Genomic DNA, 13,103 nt, shown 5'->3' with positions numbered 1-13,103 from the left:
TATCCCTCTATACATTCCTCCCGTGGACCTCCCTTTACCCATGGGACATCGAGGCTTTGATCAATAAATCTTTTATAAACCTGCCTATACTAAAGTGACTGTACTGACTAAAAGCAGTTAATGATGAATCGTTCCTAGTCGGAGCGGTTGTGTGTCAAACAGGTGTAGGTACGCTAAAACACTTTGAACAATTTTGCCATCCTCGCCTGAAACTAGTTCTGAATCCGGGTACGAGATATAAGTGCACTGCTGTTAAACCCGTTTGGGTTTTATTTGCGAGTATACTTAATTCAGTACAATCGCGTTGATATGGTTAACAATTCTGATCCGGTTTAATGTTAATAATGGTTTGAAATTTGTTCTATAAATAAACATATAGATACAAATTAATTAAGTTTATAAATTTTCTATAATAGAAAAATTAGTCGATTCTTTATCGTGAACACATTTCTCTAATAGAAAGCTTTTTGAAAAACTGTACTTTGTTTGTGTCCACATAGGTTTTATGGCATTTACATCTTTAATATAATTTTAATTGTCATAGGAATAAAATTTAAGCAATTCGTCTTTAGGTATAGGGGTTTGTATTTCGAAATAATTCTTTCCTTCTTATCTTTCCTTCTTATCGAATCCATGCCGAATTCAGGAGACGTCTCCACGTTTCTCGATCTTAAGCTCTGCCGCTCTCCAGTCGCCTCTAACACCCATTGCTCTAGCATCCACATCAACAGCGCTCGTCCAATGGGCACGGTGTCTACCTTCCAAGTCATCAGCCTTCGTCGGGTTCTCTGATAAATATTATTTTCGCTAGTGGGGGCTCTGTAGACGCAAGGTTACCGAGTCTGCTTTGACAAGCGAATGGTCATGGGTTCGAATCTTAGTAGAATCAGGCCATTCGACTCAAAGTCAAAGTGACTTTAGCATTGGTTTATTCTTTGGCCCCTCATCACCCTTCCTTCATGCTGAATTCTATATTATTCCGATATGGCCTATTGACAGTGCAAAAATGAGACCCTTATGCTTATAATGCACTGGTTTTGCCACGCCAGGGATGGCTATAATTAGGGACTGCGCGCTGTCATGTGGAACGAGGCGGGTAAAGTAGAGAAAAAGCATTGAAGGAAGGGTACCCAATTCATACAAGCACGCATAAAAATCAATAAGCATATCGCTCAATCAATAGCGATTATAGCAAAAAAATGCAGTGCGGGTTATACAGCACGATATCACAATAAATCAACGATACTGGTCGCAGTGATAAGTCCATACAAGAAAAAAATTCGCTGGTCTCTCTCATCCGGCATCCTTGCTTACGTGGCCAGCCTATTGTAGCCCGCCGTGTTTTAGTCGCTTCAAAATATCCGCATCTTTGTGTACTAAGTAGCTATGCTTAACAAGTTGTCGTTGTGACTACTACCTTTTGTCCAATGCTGGAAGGTGCATGGGTCGAACCAAGCTATAATCTGAGATTATAACCGGATTCGAACCCACAACACCCGCCAGGGCATGTGGCTCGTTGATCCATAGAGCGCTGGAGTGGGTTCGAATTCGGTTATAATCTCAGATTATAGCTTGGTTCGACCCATGCACCTTTGGACAATGCCCTTTGGACCCATGCCCCATGAGTCACAAACAAAACTTGTTAAGCATAGCTACCAATAACCCCACCCCCCCCCCTCACCTTTCCACTCTTTCCCCTCCATTAAAAAATTCTTCATCACTCTCCCCTATCGTCCCTTCATCAATTGTAGAACCACCGTTTAAAAAAATATTAATATATGCTTGACTGCATTTCAAGGTCAAGACTAAAAACACGAGGTTTGGTTAACCCATTATGACCCGGGTATACCTAAACTTGGTCCAATGAAGTGAAACTCTGTAATCTATTATATTATGGCTAGAATGTGTCGGGAAACGCAAAATCGTCATTTGGAATGCCTTCAAGGCCAAAATATCGTAGGTTAAATATTTTATAGGCTCAGTTTCAAACAAACAAATTACAAAGTTTTTTACAGATTTCTTATCGAATTTTGTGATAGACTTTACATATAAATACTAATTTACATGTCAGGTAATATTTCGTCACTAAATGTAGACTTTTTCATGCGTTTTGGAGACAAAAATTTTTTCGCCATTTTTTCAACTTTTTTTCCGCCATTTGTCACAACTTTGCACTGTTGAAAATACAGATGAAATGACAAAAACTGACAAATTATATCACACACACATCAGATTGATGTCTTATCTCTCTTGTAGTGATATATTAACAATGCTAACTATTGAAATTCAGCAGTAAACAGGTTTTGAAGACGAGGTATGATATATCATACGCTGGGTCATAATGGGTTAATCAGTTTTGTTGCAAAACCATGTTCAAGCTTAATCTGCCACAGTTCATTTCGTTTAACTGAATCGTACGCCGCCTTGAAGTCTATAAACATCTATACAGTCTATACATAATTTTCGAGAGCTTACTAACACTCATACAAAATTTACCACCTTCGCTAATAGAAGCGTCGCTGATGCTGCCGCATGGCGTTTATATGGAAAAATAACAGAGAGACCAGTCTTGTTAATAATGGGGTCTTCGGTTGTACTCAAAATTAAACTTAAATGCGCACTTTAAATTGATATGAAATTGCACAAGAATTTAAACTTGAAGCCTGAACTCAAATTAAACTGGCATTATGAGTTCCAAATGTACTCAGAATTGGACTTGAATTTGAACTTTAAGTTGCATTTGAGATTAGGCATTAAATAAGACCTAAAGTACATAAAATTGGACTTTAAATAAGGTTTTAGTTGGACTTGAGACGAGACGTTACCAGTCGTAGCTGATTTTCAGTACATTTTAGACCAGCTGCTGATTGGTCAAATTGGACTGCTTTGCATGCATGAAGAAACACAAAAAAAATACTTAGTACTTTAGCGGTGTTGTCAAGAACAGCACATTCAAAACTTTTTTTTAACACAAACACTGCTAGGTAACGTATGAAGTATTAAAAGACAGATAAAAAGAAAACAAAGAAGCATGTTATCACATCTCAGAGTGGGACTTGAAATTGCAATTGTAATTGAACTTGCAATAGCATGAAAAGCAAAGCAAGACCATAGGTATAAACGACCTTTAGAATTCCTTCCTTATCGGCAGGTTTCACAGCCGGTTATAAGAGTAGGTAAGGCACAGTTACGGAGCTAGTGCAACGATCCTACTGACTATATGGCAGCACCGACCGGATGAGATTCCAACATACGATGAGTAGTTTGTGAGACCAGTCAATTGCAATAATACTTAAATATGACTTCTAATTTGACTTTAAATTTTGTTTAAATTGAACTTGAAATTGGTATAAAACTGAACGCGAAATTGGCTTAAGTTTGGACCAATTTACAATACAAATTTAATTATCAGTCAAACTTTAAATTGAACATGAAATTACACTTGAAATTGAATTTGAAATTTAACTTGGAATTGGAGTAAAATTGGACACGAAATTGGACTACAAATTCAACTTGTTATTAGAATAGTGCTTTCTTAGTTTTACCAGCCGAGAGCCGGGGTGGCGCTTGCCGTATCAAGAATTTCTCTCTTGTACTCGGTCCTTGGCTACTCGTCGCCAATTCGTTGAGCGTCTCGACACACGCAATTCGGCTCAACCTGGTCGAGCCATCTAGCACGTTGCGCCTCTCTATTCCTGGTGCTGGTGGGGTTCTTGAAGAGAACGGTATTCACTGCACAGTCGTCTGGCATCCTTGCGACGTGGCCGGCCCACCGTAGTCTCCCAACTTTCGCCAGGTGTAAGATGGGAATCTCTTCAAGTAGTGCCTGTAGCTTTCACTCACTCATTATTGTCGGCGGTGACCAGAGATTCCAAATATATGAACTCATTAACCACTTCCAGTTCATCGCCGACAATAGTCACTGTCCGTGGAAGGCAAGCATTCTCTGGAGCCTCTTTCTACCATATATTTGGTTTTCGACGCATTGACGAGGTCGTCTACAAAGGTTAAGAGTTGACTCTCTGATTGAAGATCGTTCCTCTCGTTTCGATGCCCGCTCGCCGGATCACACCTGCAATAGCGATATTAAATAACTTACAGTACAGTTCACCCCCTTGCCGCAACCCTCTACCCGATTCGAAAGGACTCGAGAGTGTCCTCGAAACGCGCACGTAGCCCATCACTCGCTCCAGGGTGGCTTTGATCAGACGTGTCAAATTGTCCGGAAAACCGTATTCGTGCATTATCTGCCTTAGCTGTTCGCGTTCAACTGTATCGTATGCTGCTCTGAAATCTACGAAAATATGATGCGTGGCCACGTTGTACTCCCGACATTTCTGGAGGATTTGTTGGAGTGTAAAAATTTGATTCATAGTAGTACGGGCCCCCATAAAGCCCTCCTGATACTGCCCTACGAATTCTCTTGCTATTGGGGATAGACGACGCAACAAAATCTGGAAGAGCACCTTGTAGGTGGCGTTGACCAACGTGATGCCGCGGTAATTACAGCAATCTAGCCGGTCGCCCTTTTTGTAGTTGGGATAGACTACACCTTCAATCCACTTCTGCGGTAGTTTCTCTTCTTCCCAAATCCTTGAAATTACCCAATGGAGTACACTTGCTAGCGGTTCTTGGCCATGTTTGTAGACTTCTGCCGGGAGTCGGTCCTTTTCGGTGGCTCTACTATTCTTTAGCTAACGAATTTCTCGCCGGATATCTTAGTGATCGGGAGCCGACACGCTGTTGTTGTATGTATGACTCCCAGGTTAATTTCCGTTGCGTCTCCTTCTGCTATATCGCCATTGAGATGCTCACCGAAAAACTGCTTCCACCTGTTGACCACTTGGCGCTTGTTTGTGTTTGGATCACCTCCCTCGTCTCGTAATTTAGACGTACTTTTCTTAAAAACATTTCTATTATTAACTTGTTTTAGTTGCGAATTAAGGGAAGGGATCATTCAATAATGACGTCCATTGCTTATGGGGGGAGGGGGTTGTCTATTTTGTGACAGATTGTGACAAAGGGGAGAGGGTGTCTAAGCTGTAACCTTTCGGTTACAAATTTTAAATAATTAGCTTTGCCAATTTAAGATCTCAACCTGCTCGAATTTCCTTAATCCTAAAGCCCTAAGTCCACATCTGAGTAAGCTGTCGGCTGTGTGAACGATAGCCCTCCAAGTCTTCTGGGCGGAGGGATGGTTTACAGGGGAAAGTTTTCTCTGATGCGAATGTCTCTCATTGCTAACAACCTGCCTCGGATAAGCTATCAACTGTGTGGGTGATAACACTCCAAATCTTCTAGATGGAAGGGTCACTCAGGCGGGATAACTTTACCGAGACGGCATACAGTCACCTATATGGGTGATAATATTCCAAGTCTTCTAGGCGGAACAGTCACTCAGTAGGAAAACTTTGCTTACTATCACCACCCCGATTTGCAACTGTAAGGGTGGTAACCCTCCAAGTCCATGGATGGACGGACCACTCAGACACTAATACGCCCACAGATACGTCGATAAATACGAACACGGTGTTCAATACCACAGGGTGCTAACCAAGAGGATTGTTGCCAATTCAATAGGTTGTTTAAAATCGGGAAGCTTCGGATATCCCGCTTTTAAACTTGAAAAGCTTTAAAAAGGCCAATCCGTAAAATGAAGCTTTATTCTTTCTTGCAATCCAAAAGAAAACACAGGTGCGCGACGGTGATTTTTTTAAAGTTGTACAGTTTTTAAAATTAAATTGTGACGGAAGATAATGTTGTTTTGTTCAAATTCAAAAGTAAGTCAAAGTTAATTGTGCAATCTTAAAAGAATATTATTGTAAAAGTATGTTTGTTAAGTATAGCTATTGTGATAGTACAATGTAATCCAATATCCGAGAAGACAAGTGATTGTTAGTAGCAAAAAACAAAAGGTAAACATTTTTAAATAAAAATGCTGGTGTACGGGGAAATAGGTGTAGGGCTAGTACGGTGAGATATCTAATGCGCTCGTAGGTCCTGGAGGGGCCTTTTGTGTTTTGGTTCCAGAAATTTGGACCGTTTCTTCGACAGTCACCAAAAGTGCAACACAAGAACACCGCATCCGCATCTAAAATTACTACCACGAAGCTACGAACATCGTTCAAGGTAAAGAATCATTCATCCCAGGAACGTCAATAAATCGGTGGCCGGGAAGTACAGACCCTGGTGGATTCGTGTGCTTCGGCTGCTTAGTCCAGCCTAGTCCTACCGGCTTGACCATTGCCGGCGGTGAGGGAAGACCGCAGAGAAGAAGGAGCAACCGCTAGCCCCTCTAGTACACCAAAACGAATGCGCGCAAGTAAACTTAATAAGGCCGTGAGAATTCTCGGGATAGGGAACAATAAAAATTGTAATAGTGATTATAACTTTGGGTTTAAGCAATATTATCCGCCACTAACTTCCCTGATTTCCGCTTACCGAACTCAAAAGGAGTATTCAGCCCTCTTCTTTTGGTTTCTTTTGAGAATTTTGCTTTTTCTATTTTATTTAGCCTTTCAACAGCAGCAATTGAACTGGTAAGTTTTTCCCTTGGTTAAACTTTGCATATTGTTTCGATATCCGTTTCTGTGTTCGCGCGAGTTACGTGGTGATAATAAGCATAGTTGTGACTGTACCGGTAAGCTACATAAATTCCTCTCAAACCCCCCCCACCCCACTGAGCAGTTAGAGGCTAACAAAGCAGATGTGACATCCTTCGAAAAAAATTGCATTTTCATCAAAAGGCAGCAAAAATATGTTTCTCAGTCATTCATCACTCATCGATTTATTTCGATCTTCGAACTTATCGTTCCAGCTGACTGCGCTTGAAAGTCAGGCACAATTTGTCAATGTTAACTAGATAGACCACGCGTTACATTGAAGGATATATGTAAATCAATTTCAGTTCATTTGCAATCAAAGTTTCTAGCTTTTTACTAAATATTGGATAGAAAAGTACAATAAACTCCAAAAGCTATCGTCACGATGTAGTGAAAGCTGCTTCGCCGACGCAGATTGAAGCTTGTTTTGAAGCGAAGCCGTGCTACTTCAATTGAAACCAAAGCTTCATTTCTTCATTGATTTGTAACAATTTGCAATTGAATGTTGTTAGAGACCTTGGTCGCAGTTATTATTTGTTATTAATTGTTATTTTCTATATTTTTTTTAAATCATACACTAACTCTTAAAAGGTTAAGCTATTTTTATAAACCACTTTTTACTTTCAACACGCTTTTCATTTTTATTTTGAGTTTGTGTGACGTCCAAAGGGGGGGAGAGGAGGTTGAGTTTTGTGACACAATCGGACAGAGGGGGGAGAGGGGGGTCTAAAAAAGCAGAAATTTGGTGGACGTCATATTTGAATCGTCCCGAACCCAAATTCGGAGACGACTTTTCGGCACATTTTTAATACGTAGGTTTTGTTCAGCGCTTCGAATGCCCTTTTTTATCTGTCTTCAAAAACATGTTAACATGGTAATGTTAATAAACAAATGCGTTAGAGCTGTCAAAAGTGTTGCAAGTAATCCCGGTGTTGCAAGTATCCCCGGATGACGGTACTTACACTTGGACCTAAACGGTACACTTCTAAAGTTATACCAAGTCAAAATTCAAAAGTGTTGCAAGTATCCCCAGTTAACAGTATTTGAAATATACCTATCAACAATAATGTAGACAATAATAAGCTCTACAATCGCCCTTTACACTACTTTCTCGAATTCTGTTTAGTTGAAGCGCTATAGTCAATTGAGCATCTACTGAGAAAAAATCGAGAATGAAGCCTGATAATACGTGAATGCAATGGAGGCGCCTGATGTTTTCTTTTTAACTGCAAACATTTCTGGTGAAAAACGGATGTTTCTGGTTCACCTTTAGCAAACGTACCCGTTTATTTGCAGGTGAAAATTTGAACTCTCAAACAAAAATATATTGATTTTTCCAAGATTTTTAGTCGTTTATGTCTCCTTAGAAAAGTTAATTCTGAGCAGCTAAATAGAATCTCAAATATGACCAAACAAAAGAATTGAATGAAGAAAACAAATTCTTGCATACTCATTTCGTGAGTTCGAATGCTTCTTCTAAATAAATATTTCCATCAGTATGTATAAATATTGTACGACGCTCCATCATGAACCGGTCTAACATCCCTGCGGAATGTCCCTACCCTTACCATTGACGGGGCGTTCAACTTCTTCTTGCTGCTCAGTTATACTCCTTCACGCGATCCCAGCCATACTGTGTCAGATAACTACCAACGGAAAATCATTGCGGCACTGCACTATATTGCCATTCTCTTTTTTCTATTCCACTTTGTGCGGTCTGAGTTGAGTAGACTCCAGTTAACCAGTTGACGGTCTGTGGTTGAGAATTCAAGTTCAATGACTATTGGAAACTGCTGAGCAACAGCAACGTTGCCTTTCAGCAATGTGGAAGGCTTAACGCAGAGCAGATCAACGATTGTTAGTTCAACCTACACATGGATCTGATAAGATCTAAAATACATCATTTTTACTATCCACAAAACATTCACTAAAACTGTATCCTGAATTCGTTGGGAGAACAAAACAATCAAAGCAAGACAATCCCCCTTTTACTTAGACCACAAATGCACAAATCATTGATCGTGCCTAACGGAAGAAAAAATTGACATTGTCCGAACGAAACCGGAAGAAATGAGCAGTAATGCAGTTTTGCTATCCACTGCTGTGTGTGGATGCCATTCTTCGAATGAAATATCACTACTTTTAATTACCTTGACTGATTAATTCGTAGTGTGAACAGCATCAGCTGAACACACAAAAAAACTTCTTATACGAACCATAACATTACGCGCGTAGTTTTTAATTTGATTAATTAAAACTTAACGCCAAGATCAGAAACATCGACCAGATGTTTGAAGGTCTCTGGATCTGTGAGCGCTAGTAGGCCCAAAATAATTCACCCGTAAAGCATCCAATATTAGTTCAAGTTACACTTCCTTCTTTTGTAACGAACTGATTGAACGAACAACTCGAATTCGATTAGTTTTCCTTAAGATTTGTACATTTAAATCACTTCGTTACATGGTACAAAGGTGTGTAAAACTTTGCATTTCAAAGAAGCGCGGAGCACTTAGCTCTTTGTTGAATAATATTAATTGAAAGTGAATTTTAATTCGAACCACCAGTCACTAAGCGCAGAACAAGTTCAAAACTTGTTTGATATGAAACGTTATATGTGTATCAAATAACTCAATTACATGCTTCCTGTTCATCTATCTTGGCATGGCACCTGTTCTATAGCAGTTATACTCTAACCTAACGCACAGCCATTAGAATAGTAAATTACACACAAATTACCATTTGTTTATGACAAGTCCTCTCTGAAGGTGCCAGTTTGCAAATTCCTACCTAGTCCGTTTACCACCTGGTTCTGTTCTGACCCGATTAAATAAATCACATGCAATTTGTAGTCAACCGATGCTAATGTAAATTTGACGTTCTGCTGACCTCAAGCGTCAGCTGAGTGCCCTGCCGTCTCCTGGGTGTTACGGAAAATTGCACATGTAAATGAATACATCAACCGCACTAATTAGCAGTTCACGACAGGTGGCGGTTTGAATAAATATAACAAAATCAGTATCGCAGGATGTTACACCTGGGCTCAGCTTTTACAGTTAAAACTGAAAAGGTACGAAAACCAAGTACTAACGTCAATTTTTAATTTGAATTTATAAATTGTTTGGATGAAACACAGCTACCACCGTACAACACAGATGAGATAATCCGAGTTCGAAATATGCATTAGCATCGAATGCGATTATCGACAGGTGTAAAAACAATGTAAATTAAGTTGCGTTATAATCACTAGGCGGTGAATTGTCACCAACAGTGCAATCGAGCGTAGATTGCTCCTGGAAGCAAAAACAAAAACAGAGCGATACGATCATACGCGCGATCATTTATCATCTGGTGAGTAATATGATGTTTTGATTAAGAAGTTCACAGTGCCAGTGGCACTTCGGTTCATGGAATGCGGCTGCTATTAGCTGAGGAAATAAATTAAGATTTAATGACCGCAGTGCTAGGTTTCATATACAAATAGGCACATGGAGACACACTTCAATCTAGACTGCCTGATCGGAAGCTTGGAATTCATTTGTTAGCCATATCAGTTTCATTTTGCATCAATAAGAGGAATTATCAATACACTCCTTCGCTCCAAATATGGGTCTCTCAACAAATCATGGCGATTCAAATAAATTATTATAAATATTCAGTAGTTTTCAAAATAATCGAATGCCTCCTTGTGAAATACACGTAAATTTCTTTGCTTCTCTTAGTGTTTCGTGGAATAAACTCGACGCAACATGACGCCCAAGTAACAAATCTAAAACCACTTAGTTTTACTTGAATTTTAAAAAGGTTTTATTGCGGTATTAATCATTACCTCTGGTTTTATTAAGATATTTCGCAATACCAAGAGGATACGAGTCAAAACACACTTATAGCTAGCTATAAAACCATAATAAAAGCAAAATTACTGTGGTTGCTTCTATTACCACCATAAAACTAGTTGGCTGCTCCACGTTTTTTATAAACTTACCATAAGTGTGGCGTAGTAATATGGCGCACCAATCAAAATTGATCTTGTTACGGCTGCTTGTCAAACCCCAAAAAACGGTTATGTACTTCTACAGAGCTTTTAAGACGGTAACACCCTGACCAATCAGATTTATTGCTGCTATTATGAAGAATATTAGAGTTCAACTCCGAAATCATTTTTTATGCGAGGCAATATTGCTATATTCTAGTATTTTGTTTTCGCTCGCAAACAAAAATTTATCAAAACAAAGTGTTTTACTGAAAAAAAGCTATTATCAATCGGTTTTCCTGTCACAGGAAGCAACTAAAATGATTTTGCTAGGAATTGCAGTTGACTAACTGAATATATTCATTTTGTTAAAACAACTAGTTTTCGAACATCGAAAATTCCAGTAACGCGTTGACTTTATCTACTTATCATATCAATATGCACGATAATATTTAATGCGCATATACTGCAAATCAACCGAGATAACTCAAAATTTATTAAATATTATATATTTGATTATGGTCGCTTTAAACCAAATCGATCAGGATGATTTGACAGTAAAAGTTTAAATTTTCTGCTCACGAATGTATTGTCAAGTTGACTCAAGTCAAGTCAGTTGGCGAACTGATTTAGCTTTTTATCGGAGCGAAAAGCGAAAAGCTTTATTAATTATGGCGGTGGCTATCAAGCAGCAGCGATTACTTGAGCTTATAACCTGATTTTTAAAGCGGCTATGAAAAACTTTCGGAAGAGTGAGCCACTTGGTCGGAAGGCAGTTTTATAGCGATCATTATATCTAGTGGAGCTCATAGTTTTATTAGCGGTTTTATTAAACTGGTCATGAAAGCCACTAGCAAAGCAAAGCCGTGGGCTTAAACCGTCATTAGACATTACCCTTCTTTATCGACAGACTTCGCAGCCGGCTGTTAGAGTACAGGAAAATTACGGGGCCAGTGTAATGATCCTACTGACTCTATCTAGCAAGCACCGCCACTAAAAGACCGTAATAAAACCAAGTAAAGAATTGTTATTTGGGTGTCGCTCCTGTTTCACAAACTTCGTGTACCTTTTTCTGAGACAACGCATTGGATCCAATTTTTGGATTTTTGTTTTGCTGTCATAACTTCTGAGTTTTGTAAACGAGTCACATTCTAAGGAAAAATAAAGAGATAAATTCAGGCCAAATTAATTACAAAAGTTCCTTTACTCTATCAAGAGACCTCATCTGAGTACAATAGAAATCAGCACGAATGAAGAATAATGAAAAGGACTGAGTATATTTCATGCACAAATCGCTCGTAAGAAGGGTTCGAATCCACGACTACTGAATTATCAAACAAACTCTGTAAACTTGCGACTATAAAGAAAGAAGAAGTTGGTATGTTCTAATTGAAATATCAGATGAAAATATAAAAGTGCCATTAAAAAATTTCTTAACTTGTGGGCTTGGGCACTAAGCCGTAGACGTTAGGCACGTTGGACGTCAGGAATGCAGTTAGCTACATGCCTCAAGGTGCATCGCAGTTGAGATGCTGCGGCTGCGGGATTAAACATTTTGCAGCTCGTTTAGTTGTGGTTCAATAATGATAGTAATCGCAACGCTGATCTTTATAGTTACACCCATATCCTATGGATCAAATAGTCGCGGCAGTTGTGCTCTAAATAAATTACCCATTTGGTCTAATTGCCGCTGAAAAGCACACCAGATTATTACTGACCGGAGTGATTATTAACGTTAGCGGTAACTTTTACGTTCTGAGTTAAATTACGAGCGGTAGAACGTCCTTTCGCGTATCGCCGGAGTGCTCTAATTGGAGATCTTATTAATTTAGGATGTTGATTTCAGGGCTGAAACTGCCGCGACGTATGTTCAAGTCATTTAAAATCATTAATGCGGAAGGGTATGAAACAGGTTTATTGGAACCCTGTGGGTAATTATATTTATTTTTCTCGTCAAATGTGCTGCTCATGCATCTTCTTAAATTGAGCACTATCACAAAAAAAAAACTTAAGAGCAATGTTAGGTATACCTAATGGCAAAAATCACAGAGAACACAAAATTCAAAGCTGCGGAAGAGTATGCCTCTTGACGTGATTTTAATTATAAACAATATTTGTGTTCAAACAAAGTACAATTCTATGCAATTGTTTTAATGTTTTTCTGTAATTTGGGTGTTTATAAACTGGGAACTTTACTCATTCAAAGTACCCGATAAACAAAACCAAATTCTATAAATAACTTGTTCTTCAAAATTTTTATTACTGTTTTCATTGTCCTAAAAATCAACTTTTATTTTTCTTTTTACAGTTCTGGAGTATGTGGGTCCGAAATGGCGAACATTTGTCGCCAATATGTCTATTGCACTGTTTTTCACCGCGGCGTCTTGCGGTCTACCGTGGATTGCTTACTATATTGCCGATTGGAAACTGTTCGCTATTGTTACCTCGGCACCTCTCCTGCTTGCCATATTCACACCATTTCTCGTACCCGAATCAGCACGGTAAGATCTATTTTTTCTGCGCTATATTAC

The 13,103-nt window shown here is 39.0% G+C and overlaps 1 protein-coding gene and 1 long non-coding RNA gene across 2 annotated transcripts in view; both read left to right on the top strand.

Moving 5' to 3' along the window:
* LOC128733737 (organic cation transporter protein) overlaps positions 1–13,103 on the top strand; it is a 39,999-nt gene that overhangs the window by 24,567 nt on the left and 2,329 nt on the right. Inside the window, exon 4 of the mRNA XM_053827505.1 lies at positions 12,881–13,073. Coding sequence (XP_053683480.1) covers positions 12,881–13,073 — 193 coding nt within the window. The remainder of the gene's footprint in view (positions 1–12,880; positions 13,074–13,103) is intronic.
* Positions 5,087–6,101, top strand: LOC128733738 (uncharacterized). Its single transcript, XR_008411943.1, has 3 exons — positions 5,087–5,780; positions 5,847–5,915; positions 5,998–6,101. It is a non-coding gene; the product is annotated as an uncharacterized LOC128733738 (long non-coding RNA).

The sequence above is a fragment of the Sabethes cyaneus genome, chromosome 2 (genome assembly GCF_943734655.1).
Source record: "Sabethes cyaneus chromosome 2, idSabCyanKW18_F2, whole genome shotgun sequence".
NCBI lineage: Eukaryota > Metazoa > Arthropoda > Insecta > Diptera > Culicidae > Sabethes > Sabethes cyaneus.
Note: the sequence above shows the minus strand (reverse complement) of the source record. Positions and strands in the feature narration are given on the sequence as shown.